General features: G+C 35.3%; 3 protein-coding genes across 3 annotated transcripts; 2 read left to right on the forward strand and 1 right to left on the reverse strand.

Moving 5' to 3' along the window:
• Nucleotides 1-1,071: 1,071 nt before the first annotated feature.
• On the forward strand, nucleotides 1,072-3,012 carry LOC132162918 (putative ribonuclease P/MRP protein subunit POP5). Its single transcript, XM_059573130.2, has 4 exons — nucleotides 1,072-1,382; nucleotides 1,543-1,733; nucleotides 1,833-1,970; nucleotides 2,605-3,012. The coding sequence occupies exons 2-4, from the start codon at nucleotides 1,556-1,558 to the stop codon at nucleotides 2,751-2,753; spliced, it is 465 nt and encodes a 154-aa protein (XP_059429113.1). The 5' UTR covers nucleotides 1,072-1,382; nucleotides 1,543-1,555; the 3' UTR covers nucleotides 2,754-3,012.
• A 2,841-nt stretch (nucleotides 3,013-5,853) lies between these two features.
• LOC132167307 (TRP-like ion channel protein (Protein of unknown function, DUF599)) lies at nucleotides 5,854-7,167 on the forward strand. The gene is made up of 2 exons (XM_059578233.2): nucleotides 5,854-6,162; nucleotides 6,301-7,167. Exons 1-2 carry the CDS (start codon nucleotides 5,995-5,997, stop codon nucleotides 6,865-6,867), a joined length of 735 nt encoding a protein of 244 aa, XP_059434216.1. The 5' UTR covers nucleotides 5,854-5,994; the 3' UTR covers nucleotides 6,868-7,167.
• A 582-nt stretch (nucleotides 7,168-7,749) lies between these two features.
• On the reverse strand, nucleotides 7,750-17,685 carry LOC132167853 (DNA mismatch repair protein MutS, type 2). Its single transcript, XM_059578888.2, has 22 exons — nucleotides 17,364-17,685; nucleotides 17,141-17,269; nucleotides 16,614-16,781; nucleotides 16,437-16,520; nucleotides 16,079-16,129; nucleotides 15,789-15,845; nucleotides 15,625-15,707; nucleotides 15,377-15,500; nucleotides 15,228-15,287; nucleotides 14,413-14,655; nucleotides 14,023-14,103; nucleotides 13,777-13,924; nucleotides 13,117-13,244; nucleotides 12,076-12,123; nucleotides 11,814-11,944; nucleotides 11,512-11,594; nucleotides 10,791-10,894; nucleotides 10,300-10,370; nucleotides 9,452-9,756; nucleotides 9,090-9,277; nucleotides 8,420-8,617; nucleotides 7,750-8,243 (listed from the first exon to the last, which is right to left on the reverse strand). The coding sequence occupies exons 1-20, from the start codon at nucleotides 17,610-17,612 to the stop codon at nucleotides 9,123-9,125; spliced, it is 2,502 nt and encodes an 833-aa protein (XP_059434871.2). The 5' UTR covers nucleotides 17,613-17,685; the 3' UTR covers nucleotides 7,750-8,243; nucleotides 8,420-8,617; nucleotides 9,090-9,122.
• Nucleotides 17,686-18,003: the final 318 nt, after the last annotated feature.

Below are 18,003 nucleotides of genomic sequence, written 5' to 3' on the forward strand. Positions count from 1 at the left end.
CGTAACGTTTACTTTGTTTCTTCGTCGTTTAGTGGGTTACGAAGAGGGTTTCTGGTTTTGTGCCTCATACGGACTTGAGCCCCTTTGGGCTTAATGCTTCAAGACTACTTGGACCCATCGGGCCCATAGCAACTTTCAAGTCTTGGTACAGCATTTTCGTGCCACAATTGAAAATAAATTTTTCACAAATTGCATCATTTTAAAAAGTGACATAAGAATACGTTTTATGGAGTGTAGATCACTAATTTGAATATGTGAAAAAGAAAAGTGGCATATATTTTTAAGTATGTGAATTACATTTTATTTAATGGTATTAATAAGAAAACATTGTGTTTTCACATATTTAAACAACATATGTTACTTTTTTAGAGGCTGTATTAAAAGAAATTTTTATTTAGTATAAAAAAAAATGTGCAATTTTTTTTTGAAAAAAAAAAGCATTTTTAATTAAATTTGTGTTAAAATTATAAATTCAAGAAGTCATTTCATGATCAAGTCTTTTCTCATCATTCTTTTTTAAGAAGAGAAATGATTTAATTTCTTTCTCAATCTTTCTTGCATCATGACTCCACATATTTAATAGTAATTTTGAAAATTATAAGAATGAGATAAGAACGTGAAAAAATGTATAACACGTCTCTTTTAAAAGTAAGTGTTTTTTTTTTACATGTTCACGTAAAAAATGAGAGATAATAAATTTAAACTAGTGACATTCGTTTCATAAAACGTGATTATCAGCTGATTGAGTTATTCATTGAGAACTTAAAAATAAGCCATTAGACTTATAAGATCTTTGGTTATTTTAATTTAATAGATAATTTTCAAAAAAAAAAAAAAAAATTGAAAAAGAGAGAGAGAGAGAGAAAGACGGAAAATACAAAACGGCATTTATTGTAAAAAAAAATAGCATTAGAGGTCAGAGGATCCTTCTCCTTGGATTTGGGGGTTGCTCCTATCGTTTAAAATTGCGGTTCTGTGACGGAATCCCACGTCATACCTAACCATTTTGTCCCTCACGTGTCCAACAGCCCCCCTCTCTCTCGTCTATTCTCTGGCCTTTTTTTTTAAAGGCTCGTTCTCCGATGGGAACGTAGACTATACTGGCGTATCATGGATTGACACGTCGCGAACGACACCGTCTTTGGGCCGTACTCTACACGAATAGTTGGAGCCCAAGAAAACTTTCAAGTCCTGGTCCAACGTTTTTGTACGACGTCGTTCATAGCCAAAAAGATTTGCTGGTTAGCTCCCTTCTGTTTCATGAATTCAATGATTAGGGTTAGGGTTTTCCGGCGAAACAATTACAGTGGAGAACGACGTCGTTGCGCCAATCGGATCCATTCCATTCCAGATTTTCACCGCTTTTTTTAGCGATCAATTTGGTAATTTTCTCATTGTTTCTAATTATTTTTCCGTTTTCAGAAAATTATCAATTTTCACAGCCAAAGCTAAGGTTTTTGTGTTCCCTCTATTTCTAGATCGTATTCTTGTTGTGAAAATTCAATTGCTTTGATCTTACAAGTTGGGTGTGTTGTACGGTAGGTAAAGAACGATCATGGTGGGATTCAAGAACAGGTACATGGTTGTGGAAGTTTTCTTGGATCCCAATAGAGACCTTGTGGGAGACGATCCCATTATCATAACCCAATTCAATGTCTCAAAGGCAATCAAAGACAGCATTCTTGTGAACTTTGGAGAGTGTGGTCTTGCTTCGTCGCTTGGGTCGTTCCAAGGTAAAGTACCCATGTCGCAAGCTTTTGTTTTTCTTTGAATACAGTTTCTTGCCATGCCTTTCAATTTATCTGTGAAGTTTGTGGTGTGTTTTTGTGTAGTAAAGTATGTGAATCCCATTACGAAGGTTTGCATTATTAGAGCCTCAAGGGAGGAGTACCAAAAGGTTTGGTCTTCGATTACCATGGTTAGGAGTATTGGAAATTGCCCTGTGCTATTCAACTTATTGGACCTAAGTGGTAAGTCAAATAAATCCCAGATGGAAACTCTAAGGGCATGTTGATGTTCTAATGCTCATGTATATGTGTGTATACCTATATCTATATCTATATCTATATCTATATAACAGCCCTCATAGATGCTAGCAATCATGGTTGATCCTTTTCAATATACTTAAGTATAATTTCTGCAGATTTAAATTTACAAGAAAAAGAAATTAAGAAGTTTTAGTTTTTATGTTACTAGGACATTCGCCAACATTGTTTTTATCATTATTGACTTTTGAAGAATTTGTGAAGAGATTCCTATTTAAATGTACAAATTGTGTGAGTGGTACTGCAATAGACTGCATAAGCTATCCTTATTACCTTGCAATTGAAATTTATTTATTCAAGCACCACACTTATAATTGTCACGATGAGACATAATTTTGGATAATGAGCACAATGTTTTTCTTAATATTCATGAGAAGATCTTTTATAGATTGAATGATTACGTGTTGAGTATATCATATTTTGCATTACTCAGTAACTTATATCGCTTCACTGCTGCCTTCACAAAGAAGCAAACCTAATTTAATATATTTGCATACTGAACTTTTCCATCATCTATCAAAAATGAACTTTTAATAACAAATCCTGTTCTTTGTACTAGGAAGCATAAAGGCTTGTAAAAACGCAGCCTTGAAGTGCGATGAGCTGAAATTTGAACAGTACAAACTTATAGTTGGGGCTCGTCTCTCAGCTGATGCTACTCAGCAGATGCAAAACTGTCTTGATAAGATCAAAGTTTTGGAGCACTAAAGTACTGCCTCTGTGGTGACCTACGGCTCGATCATAGTTGTATGATAGTTTGTGCCTTTTGATCTCAATTTGCTTTCTCTTTCTGACTATGTAAATCTTTCTCTCAATTATTGTCTATTGAGTACTATTTGGAAGATGGTTGCAAATTTGATATTTGATTGGGCTAACCTAGTACAGACATCTGATTGAATCAACTTTATATACCAACTTAGTACGTCATGGAATTAACCATTTTTAGATGCATTTTTCAGTTCAAGTTGTTTATCAGATTATGAGGATTCCAATTTCCTTTTCTGGCTATATGAATGGAAGAGTCTGGAAATACAGTGTCTCAGTTCTATTTTGTGTTGAGTATGGCTACAACAGCTCTATCTTTTTTCTTAACAAGCCAGGCAGATAGCAAATACTCACTTTTGTCCTCATTTGCACAATTATAATCTTCTTTCACTGTAAACTTTGGATCCCAACAAATATTCTTCTCTAATGGGAAGACTTGCTTCTTTTCCTGTAAGAATGGAGTCAATTAAAAGGAGGTTGAACATGCCAGAGGGGAAATGGACCACAGTCCACAGATCTTCTCTTTCTAAAATGTTACTTGTTGAAGATCATCTCATTTTCTTTATGTTTGAATCATGATTTTGAGTTGGTTAGCCTTATTCCTATTCCTGAGTGACTTAACTTATGGTTTTGTTGGCAACAAGACCCACAAGAAAAACCTTTTTCACCTTTCTTTTCAATAGTCCCTATTAAATGGTCTATCTGGACTAGTAGAAATAAAAGTTGTGTATGACCATTAGGCTTCTTCCTTGGCTGTTCTGATAGCTTGCACGCTTGCAGCTAGTGCTGTAGATTGCAACCGGCAGATATATGGACCTTGTATTTTAGGCTGCATTCCACTAACATCCTTCTTTCGGCGGCTGAATTTATTTGTTATTTCCGCAGCCTTTTATGTCAAGATCATCATCCTTTAAAATACTCTCTTTTTCAAGGACCCTTGAAGTGGGTGGATGGTTGTAGGATCGATCCTCCTTTAAACAATCTTTGAAGTGGGTTGCTGGAAAGTGCCAATTAGAAGTGGATTACATGTGTTTTTAAAAGAAAATAAGAATTGAATAATATAGCTTTAAATTTAAATCTTAATTTTTGTTTCTCAGCGCACTCATTGGTAAAATGTTTCAAATTTCAATTGGAAAAATCCTTTAATCTAAGAATCACATGCTCGGTTAAATATAGAGCATTAAAAATGCAAGCAGAAATAACATATATTTTGAAAATATATCAATTTAGTAAACTGGATTGGAAAATGTTGTTTCACTCCAATTTAAAAAGAAAATATTGTGAAGCTCACAACTGTGGATTTAATAATATGTAGCAAGAAAAAACTATGCATTTAATACATTTAAGCCTCGTTTGGTTTGCGGAATAGACCTTTGGATTAGACTAGCTAATACTAGGTATAACTAGTCATTTATTTGGTAATACTTTATTCCTAGGAATAATCTATTCTCATGAGACTACTAATCACATACACATAGGGCTAGCTAAGCTACTCAAAAACCTTTCATGTGGGACTAAATTAATCGTATAAATTGCCATAAAAAACCCCACTTATAGGATTAAATTTCGTTATCTGATTCTTCTATATTTCGTTTTCTCTCTCTCTCTCTCTCTCTTTCTATCTCTATGTTTCTCTTTTTTCTGTCTCTATATTTTGTTCTCTCTTTTCTCTCTGATTCTTCTGGTACAGTTTTTTTTGCAATTGCAAACGAATTTTTTTTTTCTTTGTGCCGTCTCCCTTCTCTGTACCGTCTCTCTTCTCTGAACCATTTCTCAATTTTTTTTTTTTAATTTCTTTTGATTCTCTGTACTGTTTCTCTCTGATTCTCTTCTCTCCGTCTCTCTGTTTTTTTTTTTGGTACCTTTTTAAAAAAAATTATGTTTCTCCGTCTCTCTTCTCTGTACCGTTTCTCGGTTTATTTATTTATTTTTATTTCTTTGACAGAGAAACAGAATCTGCAAGGTTTTTATAAAAATACAAATATATAATCTATTTTTTGATTGAGAAATGCTTCAGTACAATCTAATGCCCACATTTGGCCCATTTTTAGTGACATGGCAAATTGACAATCACATGAAAGGGAAGATTGAAATTTGAAGTTTGAATTTCAATCTTATCTCCCTCACTAAATATGAGCCAAATGTCGGCATTATATTGCATTGTAGCATATCTCTTTTTGATTTCTTTTGATTATCTGTACATTCTCTAACTATATATATATTTTTTTATTTCAAGATTGTACATGACATAATTAAAAAAACAAAAGAAATTATAGTAAAGTTGTTTATGTTTCAAAAAAAAAAATGAAAATCCTTAGTAGTATAAATTGTATTTGTATTATAAGGGTATTTTAGGAAATTTGGTCACAATATGATTTCATTTACCAATATATTGTATTGTACCAAACGAAAGAATATGATTAGCTAGTCTATTCCAGCATTACAACCAAACAAAGGAATAGGAATAGCTAATTTGTTCCACACTCTTCTATTCCCAATAGTAGCTAATCATTTTCTAATATACTAGACATTCCGCGAACCAAACAAAATGTTCATTATATACCTATCATTTCTTAAAAATATAATTATGTACATAAAAAATAATAAAAAATAATAATAAAAAAAAATAAAAAAATAAAAAAACTTCTCTAGCCATGGACTAGTTGGGTAGACCCACGATGGTTTTTTTTTTTTTTTTTTAAATATCTCTAGTATTAGGATTTAAAAAAATTTAACAAGAGAGCCTAAATAAAAGGGCCTGATAGTTTGAAGAGGTCATTGCAACTTTTTAAAAGTTTATGGCATTACAATTTAGCCATATATTAAAACTTTTAAAATATAGTGAATGAGTTTTTTGTTTTTTTGTTTGAAAAAAATATTCTGATATCTCATAAATGTTCAAATGAGTCGTTTGTTTATAATTTTGTTTTTAAGAAGAAAAAAGAAAAGAAAAAGGCTTTAATAAAGAAAGCAAATTGATTTTTTACGGGTGTTTCTTATAAAACCCCTCGTTTTCCCAAATTACTTCGTCCACAAACACAACACCCGTATCACACTTGGCCTCTCTTCTCTCTCTGTCTTCCATCGCCAGCGGCCGCATTCAAGAACAAACAAAAGGGTTGTTATACAGAGAGACGAAGGAGAACCCACCCATATATATATATGATACGTAGTTTTGTGATTTATGCTAATGGAGAAAAAAGTTCTTGATTACGTTTTAGTCCCTTCGGGCCTTTTTGTGATGGTGACGTACCACCTATGGCTTCTCTATCGAATCCTGAAGCACCCCAACAGGACTGTCATCGGCATCAATGCCGTCAATCGCCGGTTCTGGGTCCGGGCTATGATGGAGGTAAATTCTTCTCCTTTTACCACGGATTCAAATCTTTGTTGTGGGGTTCCCATTTGTTACATGCATGCATGACAGATCATGATGGTAATGATGATGAATGCGTGTATGATGTTTGATGTATTTATGGTGGGTTTGCAGGACGTGTCGAAGACTGGCGTTCTGGCTGTGCAGACACTTCGAAACAATATAATGGCATCGACCCTTTTGGCTTCCACGGCTATAATGCTTAGCTCTGTAATTGCCGTCTTGATGACGAGCGGCAGCTGGGACAAATCGGCACTTCTTGTGTTGGGAGACACAAGCCAGCTCGGCTTCTCCATAAAATTCTTCTCCATATTGGTTTGCTTCTTGGTTGCTTTCATGTTTAATGTGCAGTCTATAAGGTGCTACAGCCATGCAAGCATCCTCATCAACGTGCCCTTCAAGAAGATGTCATCGGATCACCATTACCGACATCTCTCAGCAGAGTATGTTGCCAGCATGGTGAACAGGGGAAGCTATTTCTGGTCTGTAGGCCTGCGTGCCTTCTACTTTTCTTTCCCTCTCTTCTTGTGGATCTTTGGGCCCATCCCCATGTTCTTGTCCTGCTTAGTCCTCGTTTTCTTGCTCCATTTCCTCGATGCCACATTAGAATCTGGCTGGGCTGCTGCTGTTTCTGATGTTGACCTCCACAATGACTACGAGCTTGGGGCAGGAGAACCTTGAAATTCGTCTTACTTGTCCGAATTACTATCGATTTGAGAGATTTTAAATAAATTTTAGGTTGCTCGGACATAGGATCTCTCACATTATCGGTATATAGGGTAGCGTATAGCATGTAATAGCTAGCAACAAGATTAGATGAAAAGAAAAGAGTAAGGGAAGAGAATACAAGCAATTTCAGTTCAACTCAAGTTGAATTGAGTTGCACATCAAGTTGTTACATATAACTTGTATCTCAAACAAGCGTACCATTTTGGCATGCTGTGTTAATTTAGTGTTTCTTTATAATATGTTCGATTATGCAGGCAATCAGCTTTTCATTTGGACTTTTGCAATAAAAAGGAAGTCCTGTGAGGCAAATGAAAGGACAAATGAAAGAACCTATTTTAATTAATCCCTCTCCCATTTTATTCTGGATGAAAATCTTCACTCCCTTTATTTTTATTTTTTCTTTTTCTTTTCCCGAGCAAATCCTCTCTCCCATTTTATTCTTGATTCCAAGGGAACATTCTCTTGCAACTATTTGCAGAAGGGAAATATATAAATATGTATATACCATATGAGTCAGTATCATGCCCTAGCCACGTAAAACGCACTTCCAAGTTGAGTCTTTATAATATGATAATGAACCTATAAATTAAGTTGAAAACCTTGCTCAAATTACTGGTGTAATTTTCATTTTTCCGTGCTTAGTGAAAGAATTCCTACCAATACGGACTAGGACTAGTATATGGTGGCAATGGTGCATCTGGAAGTGCCATGAAAAATGACAAATTATCATCTGCTCCAGTTAAAAACCTTCCCCAGATGAAACTTTTCTCAAATTTTTCTTATTTTTTATTTTTATTTTTTGTCACGGCATCTGGGGAAGTGAAACGAAAGATGTGAAAAAGTCTCAAGGATATCGATGTTTAAGATGCGAAGTCAAAATAAAAATGTATAATGGCAGCCTCCACTAGCTACCTCACATCACATTGCACCCATTGTGTACAAACTACCAGAACTTTTGGGCCTTCAGCTACCCACTCACTCCCAAGTGCGCGATCAAAACTTTTGGTTCCCCACGCAAGATGTGAAAAAGTCTAAAGAACTTGCACAAAAAAATTAAGTTAGCTTTTATATACAAAAATATACACCATCCCAAATATATAATAGGAAGGCACCCTCAATCATGGTGAATGACAGCTATTAGCCTTCCTTTCCCTCTTTTCTTCATAAATCTATCCAACAAAACGGCCTTACCATCCCAAAGCCAATTTCAGGATCTCTGGTCGAAGACACAAAATGTGGCCTATGAGATGCTCAACAAACATAGTTTTATAGCTTCCATCCATTTGACAGGAAGTCAAAGTTATCTGCACCAGCTAATATACAGTTTCCTGTTGATAAAGATTTTCATGAGATCATATTCGCATTTGAAAACAAGATATAATCATCGATCATCTGAAGACAGACAAATAAGATAAAGGGATAGCATTTCTTCATTCTGGTAGATGTTGTTTTGATTGTCTATTATTCAAATAAATGTTAAGTTAAACAAAAGCACATATTGCACCTTTTCTGTAGTCTCTCCAAGAAGTCAGAGTTCAATACTAAACCATCGTCTAGTCTCCACTAGCATACGGGTTCTTTGTTTTCTGGCCCTCAGTCTAACACTTCTTCAGTGATTCCTCACCTTGAGTGCACGTGATGAAAACAGTGTTCAACATGATCTCACTTTCGTAAAAGTCATGACATACAAGTTAGAAGATTCCTGCATATGTAACACATGAGAGAGAGAGAGAGAGGGAGGGAGGGAGAATGATATATTATCAGTCGTAGAAATACTACATTTTGATGCCTGTATAACACCCAAGTACTGAGATCAGATAATGGGAGCTAAAGCTGGTGTAAAATGGGGTACTGGAGAATCAAACTTAAAGGTCCATAATGTCTTTGGAGCATGTCTGTATGTATACATAGATGAATTCCTAAATCTTGATATAATGATTTTTTTTTTTTTTTGTTATTTCCAATTGTATTGTAGTTAATTAATTAATAATCAGGGTCTTTTCATCCTTTCCTTGCGAATGTATTAGATTAACTACCTACTTATTTATTGTTGACTAATTTAAATTGAAATAACCAACACTTGCCCTGGCAATGTCCTTTGAGATTGCTAATTTAGACAGGGAATGGAGACAGCAGAAAATGTAAGCGACTTGCACTAGTAAAAAAATGCTTACTTATTCACAAGGACATGCATGAATCATTGTTAGTCACGTCTGAATCTCAGTCAGCTTTAACTTCAACTTCATGTTACCAGTTTGAACTACTATTTCATCTTTAGATGGCTCCACTCTTAAAACTGTCGCCCTCCTCCCAAGAGAAGAAACATGCACCATATCACCAACCTTGGGAACCTGAGACTTCTCTGCAACATATATAGGTTAAAGAAAATCTACTCAAGAAAAGTTCAATGACCTTAAAAGATACAAGATTAAAGTAGCATAATTCATGGATTGTAAGAAAATTGAGCTTAGCAAATGTTATTCAACTACAGGCAGGGTGGACTTGGCAGAAGATCTCATCAACTCTAAATGAATACCTGACTGTGATTGCTTGATGTCTTCAACAAAGGATGTGCTCTTATAAGCCATAGGAGGTTCATTGTATTCTGTTGTATCATGCTGGCCATTAATTGCCAATGTATGCCGGATTTTATTAGATGGAGTTGCCTGTGAAGATTGAATTGCAGATGCACGAAGCTGTCGCACTTTCTTATGAAGAATAGAACGTGCCACTGCTGCAGCCTCAGATACTTCTTGCGTCTTCCTCAATCTTTGTTCAGCGCCATGTTCCATTATCTTCCTTCTAGCGAGCAACAGGTTTTCATAGAGATCTTTTGAGAGCCTTTAGTCACATACACAAAGAAATACCAGATAGACCATCCATCAGAGCACAGATTTTTCTGCTACTCTCAAAACAAGGCTAGCCATATTAATGATAAGCATCAATCATTACCAAGCAAGTTTAACATAGCTAAAATTACATTGATTTGGATGATTGAATGCCATATGGAGATTATTATTCTCAGTGGCTTGTTCTTGTATTCTTCTTATTTATCACAATGCAATTTATCAATGGATTATCTACATGCAATGCCAAAACAGTTTTGCCCATCACTAATTGTTTCTTGGCACCTGTTTTGGATTTCTAGAAACCCAAATATTTGATATTTGGGACACCCAGTTTATATATGCATCGACAGTCAAAATTACCCATTACATAGAAAAGAATTAGTTTAGGTTTTACCAGAGAAAAAGAGGGGGGAAGGGGGGTGTTTCTTCTTATGTTGCATTATATTAATAATAGGGAATGCTTAACACACTTCCATATGCAATAGTGTGAAACTACAGTACATTAGAAGTTATTTTTTTAGCAAGAAATTCTCACATCAGATGATGTTGTGCTTCCTCTAATTTCTCCTTGAAATCTTGCTTTAACCTTTCCATATCAGTTATGACCTGCATTAGAATATAACAATAAATTCTAAGAAATATAGGTGACATCTTAGTAATTCAATTGAAAGAATAAGATATAATTATCTAATATCTGCAAATGCAATTCCAAAACTATACTTAATATAAGTTAATTACAGCATTTCTATATAACACATTAAATCGTGTAGCTCAAAATAGCAAAAGTCTACTTTTGAAATGATGAAGTATAGATAGAAATTTTAACTGAAACAGCATTAGAACAGATGGGGATTACTTTAGCTGAGATGGGCACCATAAGTCCTTACAAGAAGCTTTCTTAAGGTATATATACAATGAAAAAAATAAGATATTTCTCCAGTTCAAGAAATAAAGAAATAAACCTCTATGGACATATGGCATTTCTCAAATACATAAGAAAAACATGTATGAGCTAATTTGCATTACCTCATTTATCTCTGCACTAGCTGCACCATATATTTCCCGAGCATTATCTACAATTATACTGGGCAGTCCTAACCTTTCAGCAATATTGATTGCATTTGAACGCCCTGCAGTAAAATCTCACTCCTTGAGTTATAGCTATCATAATAAGATACGATTAAAGAATATACCTAACAACCCCTGGTTTCCTAGTGAGAAGATTGAGTAATCATGTATTTCTAGGGATTTCAGTTCGTATTTTCCCATACCTAATGCTGCACTGTATTATCATGCTTCTAGTAGCAGTTGCCCGTCAATGCAACTACATTTTAGAAACCAAATGGTCCAAATCCCATGCATTTAAAACTTTAACAAACTATTGAGACAGAAACATGATTTTAATTTAACCTGCTGATACAGATCAGATATGATTTGTGATTTGGATCACCATGCTATGTGGAACAGAAATAGAAACACAATCACTGTGTGTCACTAACATTGGGATGTTTTGGTAAAAATTGGCACTGTATCAGTTGGGTCACTTCGTTGAAATAGCCAACATATTGAGTCATTAAAACTTTGCAATTGTTTGGGGATAGAATAATCGTTCAAAATTGCAGTCTTCCCATCCTTTTTTTTTGTGGGTATCTTTTTAACACTCAAAAGGAAATCAGATAAAAATAGGAAAAAGAAAACTAAAAAGTAGCAGCATAAATGAACGAGGTCCAAAAGTGATAGTGAAAACCTGGTATTCCCCAGAGAATCTTGAAAGTTGGTTTCAAGTTGACTTCATCGAACTCCATGCATGCATTTTCGAAGGCGTCATTACTGTTAAGAAACAATCTCAAGAACATGATCCCAAGAATTTAGGGCTGGCAACAAATAGTCTTTTTGGCCCATACCAATTACCAAGCATGACAGTGAGCCATAACTTAGCTTCAATTAACTTCATAAAGACTAAATTCCTTTCTTAAACCACACAACTTAAGCAACTGAAACATGACATTATCAACACATCAGCCTCATCTTTATATGTAAACTAAATACCTGTATTTCAGGGTTTTGAGTTCGCCATGATGTGTTGTAGCTATTGTCAACAAAGCACCACTTTCAGCAAAAGATTCCAGTAATGACATCGCCAGAGCTGCTCCTTCAAGGGGATTTGTTCCTGCACCAACCTAACAAATACAAAAGGAATATAATCCATATACAGTCATCGTAAAAATAAGTTTGTTATTCTTTCTTTTTTGTTTTCCTCATAATTAGTAATTGAGTTTCCATACTGCAATCAAGCCCATTTAAAACTTACTTCATCTAGTAGCACCAATGACTGAATTGTTGAGTGTGATTGAATTTCCTGCAAGATGTTACAAAGAAATTGAATGTAAACTTTTCATATGAAAAATTAAATAATGTATAATATAAAAATAAAAATCATCCACCACACAAGAAAGTATTTAATTCGAACCTAGTAAACAATCAAGAGTCTCTTTATTTAAACTGCTGTTCTAATTAAATGGCGATTGTACCCAAATGAATTCATTATCTAAAACCCTCATTGGTTATAGGGATTTATATATCCATTTATATAACAAACTTCGAAGAATAAAAATTATGGTTACTGGCACTGACATACTGATTAATGCAACGAGCACTGAATAGGAAGAAAAATATAATAATCTTCAAGAATAGCAGAGGCTTCTACCATCCCAATTACATGCATGTCTGACCTACACAAATTTCCAGTATCAAGTATCGCTTACAAAAACAACTCTTAACGAGATACTGGGCTGCATGTCTAGTAAAACACATGGAATTGACAATAATGCACACAAAACCTTTCAACTTAGATACCGGTTATACAACTGTAAGGGAATGAAGTAAGGAACACTGTAATTGAGATAACATACAAGCATTTACATATATGAAAACCAATAAGCTAGATTCCCCGTGTATTATTTCCCATCATTTCCCATCGGAGCAAGAAGAGTTTCAAGTCAGCAAGAAGGATACATGCATAATAGCATGCCGTAAAGGTAAAACATATTTAGCCAATGAGTTCATGGCAATTGATTAGAATGTACACACACAAGATGATAACTTCAAAATTATATGTACACACACAAGATGATAACTTCAAAATTATATGAACACACACACACATATGGAATCAGATTGAAAAGTCAATAATGGTGAAAGGGGGATGTAATCTGCTGACTTGCATTGAAAGTGCAGCATTTATAATGCTCTAGCTGTAAGCGGTTTATGACGCTCTACCTGATAATTTTTATCAAAACAGAACTTTAATTCAATGAGATGAGAAATTATCTGGGAAATATATTATCCTTACACTTATTCGTTTCAAGTGGCCAGAGAAGGTGGACAAAGACTGGGATAAGGACTGTTCATCCCCAATGTCAGCAAACACAGCATCAAACCAAGGGATTTTTACAGATTCAGAAGCTAAAACATGAAGACCTGCAGCACTAAAGAAATGATTATGATAGTGTGTTGTAGAATAAAGATCTTAAAATGATAAAAGGAAAAAAAAAAAAATAGCACTTAGTGGAACATTTATTGCAAATCTTCAGCTCCACTATAACTAAACTTATTGGGAGTATGAATCACATGGCTGGACTTACGATTGCACAAAGTTTCTAGTCATCAACATAGGGAGAAAAACTAGTCAGAAGTCAAGGGCAAACTTGGTATATGTTGGCAGAAGTTGGTTATTTGGGGGTGCTAGTAGAAAAGTTGACAGATAATTGCATTTTGGGTTTCATATTTTAATTCATAAAAAGTCTGCAACTTGCTGTCTGGCAAGTTTTTTGTATTTCCTATAAATATATTAAGCTTGTCATATATGTCCAAGTATCAAGATAAAGGCAAAATATACAAGTAACATGGTATAATCTCTACATGATTGTGATTAGTGAGACCTGTAATTAAAATTACAGGGCCATTTAATAAGAACTACAAAAAAAAAAAAGGAAAGAAACGTCACACAAACCTGATTTAGCCATCATAGCTGCCAATCCGACAGTCTTTAAGCAAATGGTTTTGCCCCCAGTATTAGGGCCAGTTATAACCAAAACTCGAGTTTTATGGTCTATAAAAAAGTCTACTGGAACTGGATGAGCTTGTTGAAGTGCAGCAACCTGGCAACCAGAAGTACATTTTCCTTGAAACAAATGATTTAATTATAATTATAGGCAACTGGTTATATGATTTCCAAACCATATTATTAAAAGGTTACCTGCATTTCTAAGGATGAAAGATCTATATCTGTTTCTCCTTTTTGTGCCATAATCTCGCCTTGCTGTTTTCTCCTGATTTCCTAAGGGAAAGAAAACAAAGTAATAATAATGAAACATCAACACGTGGCATTAGTGAGAACTTAAGGGCATAATGACTAGTTACAACCACCTGAAAGGATTTTTCTTCAACTAAGTAAACAACACAGCATGTAAAAAAAGAGAAAATCCTAACCTCAACTTGCAGTATCTAACATACTAATTCAGGAACCAACTAAACGCACCCCCCCACCCCCCCCCCCCCCCCCCCCCTCCCCCCACACAAAAGAAAAAAACACAGGGAAAAAAGAAGAAAAGAGTTGACAAAAGCTTTTGGGTCCTGCATAACTTACTGCAGTAGCATTACTGACATCCTTCCTGGCCTTCTGCAAATTTTGCCTATGCTGCTGAAGCAATAAAGGGTTATAAGCTTTTGGCATATACAATGTCCATTCCCTCTTAATGGGGTATGATGTCTTTGAAATTTTGTCTCCTGATAGGTACATGACAGAAGTAGAAGCGCCTTTGCCTTCCAGTAGAAATAAATCAGGACATGCACCTCCAAATGAAAGACTGTAAGTTGCTCGAGCATTGACCTACATGTTAAGAACCACAAATTAAGCAACTAAGGAATAACTAACTAGAACATTCAGTTGATGAAATATCTGCAAGGGCATCATGAAATCAAAACTCAAACCAACAATATTATCAAATGTTTGGATGGGCATATTAAATGGATTGCGGGATGGCTTAGATATGTGATCTTGAAGGGTCATGGCACATAGCTCGTGTGTAAACCTCTATCTTTGAGGCACTATCCTCATAAGGTAAAGAAAGGTAATGTTCTCAGCTTCTCACCTCCACCCAGTTTTATTACTTTCCTTTTCCAATCTATGTATGTAAGTAATACATTATATTTAGAATGTTTTAGCAGAGTTATTTGTAAGAATTCCTTTAGAAGCACTAAAGGAATCCACACTTGACTTAATAAGACCCCAGCTCAAACTTTTATAATTGGCTGGACTAGTAATGTTATTTATGTTACAAATGTCATTCAAAAAGCAAGTGCTGGATAAAGCAGTGGAGCTGGTCTCGTCTTAGATACAGAGAGGACAGAGAGAGAAAGCAAGAGAGGGAGAGGGCAAGAAAAATGGTGACAGACGCCTACCACATCCAGTCGGATTATACAGTTCAATAACTTTTCAATGTCATCAAGATCCATTTGCATCTGTGCAGAGAAAACAGCAACATGAAAAGATAAGGAGTGAAATTATTGTACAGCCAATGGAAAGAAATTTCATCACGTGATACAGATACCTTTTCTGTTAACATTGAAAGCACATCTGCCTCAGCCTTTGCCACAGATGCCCTTGCTTGCTGCAACTCATCATTTAAAGGAACGGCAGAGAGTGGCTCTATAATGCTTCCTAAGCCTGAACCACTACAACAGTATATACCCCTCAGGAAAGAAATATAATGCAAATAGATTATCACTAGTTCAGATAATCAGAGAGTGTTTGCATGAGCAATGATTGTTGAGAGTTATACAACAAAATTTTATGGACCTGGATAACAGTAGACCCTTAAAACTTGTCAGTTGATCAGCCCCTGATTTTATACACCACCTGCCATCAATGTTACTCACTTCCTGAACCAGTAATGGTATAATTATCAGGGAGAAAAATCATGAAAACACAAAATAAATAAATTTTTATTGCATGCTTCTTACCATAAATGGTGTTTCATTCTTTTCATTCCTAATTAGGCTGTCCATTAAATCATATATCTGAAAAGAGAAGGCAATAACATATTTTAAGATGAAATTATTGATAATAACATAGAACAATAGTGATTTTAAGCTCTTGCCCAGAAGTATACTAAATCTGTGCAAACTTTATATGCCTACTTAAACTGCCCCCAAAAAAAAAAAAAAAAAAAAAAAAGCTGGCAACAGCTCAAAGTTTCTATCTATCCAACCAACAACAATGCTTGAAAATAGAATAAAAAACTGGATTTTACCTTTCTCTCGAGCACCCGCACTTGATCACGTGATCGTCTCAGGGTTGAACTCTAAAAAAGTGAACAAAAATTTGAGAAAGAAAATAGTAAGATTAGAGAATATGCAAATAATCTGACTTATGAACCTGACAAACATTTCAACATGACAAATGACAAACAAAACCAACCAAAAATTATATTGCCAGTAGACAAGCAGATCTTATAAGTTAAAAACTTTTCTCAACAAAAACAACCGTCGTCTAAAAAAAATCTACATATCACAGAAACCATCTCAACTAGAGTAAATCAATAAAGTCCTAGGTGTCACAATATGCATAACCACAATGATGAAAATTCTGTGAGGTAACAGTGAACAAACCGCAGAGTCTTTAACAGAGCCATCTTCATCTATAACTTGCTGTATCAACTTAACTATTGATCGATTTATGACCAATCCCATTATCTGCATGCAACGTCCAGAAGAAGTAAGGGCATGCAAGAATTCAAAAAATATGGAGCAGTAGGTTCTCAGATTCAATCTTAATGCTTTATTTACCTCTTCTGTGAGAGGCATGAAACGTCCGTACCAATCTGCATCTTCCTTAATTGCAGCTTTTAGATTAAGCTGCAAAGTCTCGGCAAGCTGTAGCAGAGCTGCAACAGCCATTGCCTCATTCCCATTGACCGCCAAACTTCTCTGGACTTGTTGGATAGCAGATTTCACCTTCAAGGACAACATAACAAACACTTACAGTGCAAGGCCATGAATAATTTCAAAGTGCAAACATTCAAATAAGTTTTTTAAGAGCAAGACAATGAATCTTCCATGTACAAATGTTGAAGAGTCAATTCCTAGAAGATAAGCAACATCGAAAACCATGTGGCAGTTTCACAACAAATTACAATGAACCCAATTCTAGATAAGAGCAAATAAGACCGTGCACATGGTGATTAAAGCCTGAAACTACATATATGACTGAATGCCGCAATGAAATCCGTGGGTTTCCAGCGCCTTCGAGAACAACAATCATATATATTGAATTATAAGAAAAGATAGAACTAAACAAGAAACAGTGCACTAACAAGAACTGCATCGATGGTGCCGAAGTCCAAGCTGCAACCACCGTGCTTGCACATTTCCACGGCCGCGTTGGTCTCCTCCAGAAGCCTCAGGCTCTCTTCGTATGTCTGATTCAGAGACCACAACTGGGCCTAACACAGAAAACAGCACAAAGAAAAGCTGTCAAATAAAGCAATATTGAATGAACATTGAGAACGAAAGCTAAGCAGAGGATCAAAGAGATACTTTCGTGGCTTCGCGGCCCAAAGAAGTGCCGGCAAAGGATGCCACGGCGTCACAGAGACTGTCCCATTCGAGAACTCTGAGGCTGTCGTAGTGAACCGAGGACATTTTGTTGGTAATAGAAAGGTTTGCTGAGAGTGAGGATTGTTTGAGGAAACATTGGTTTTTGAATCTACGGGGTTTGATAATGATAATTGGGAAAACAGATATGGTGTTGGCGGTGGAATTAACAAAGAATGCGCAAGAATTCATCTCTCTCTCTCTCTCTCTGCGCTTTTGCCCCCCAGACCGTTGGGAAGATGAAGAGGGAAAACTTGTAGCGGAGGTGGTGGTTGGATAGGAAGGGGCACGAGTGGCTTAGGAGTTTTTTTTGGTCACGTTAACTGCTCTTCCATTTTTTGGTAATTTTAATTTTTTACAATTTTTTTTTATATATATTTAAAAATTTATTATTAAATTTATAAGATCCATGTAACGATGAATTTAAAATATATATATATATATATATATATAAATTAATTTAAAAATTAGAAAAATAACATTTAATTAGAGGACTCTAATCCAACAGAGGTTACTACTTGTAGGAAAATAATAGGATATGAAAAACGTCCCAAAGGGGTAGCTCAATCGGCTGTGAACCCCG

The sequence above is a fragment of the Corylus avellana genome, chromosome 2 (genome assembly GCF_965113065.1).
Source record: "Corylus avellana chromosome 2, dhCorAvel1.hap1.2, whole genome shotgun sequence".
Taxonomy (NCBI): domain Eukaryota; kingdom Viridiplantae; phylum Streptophyta; class Magnoliopsida; order Fagales; family Betulaceae; genus Corylus; species Corylus avellana.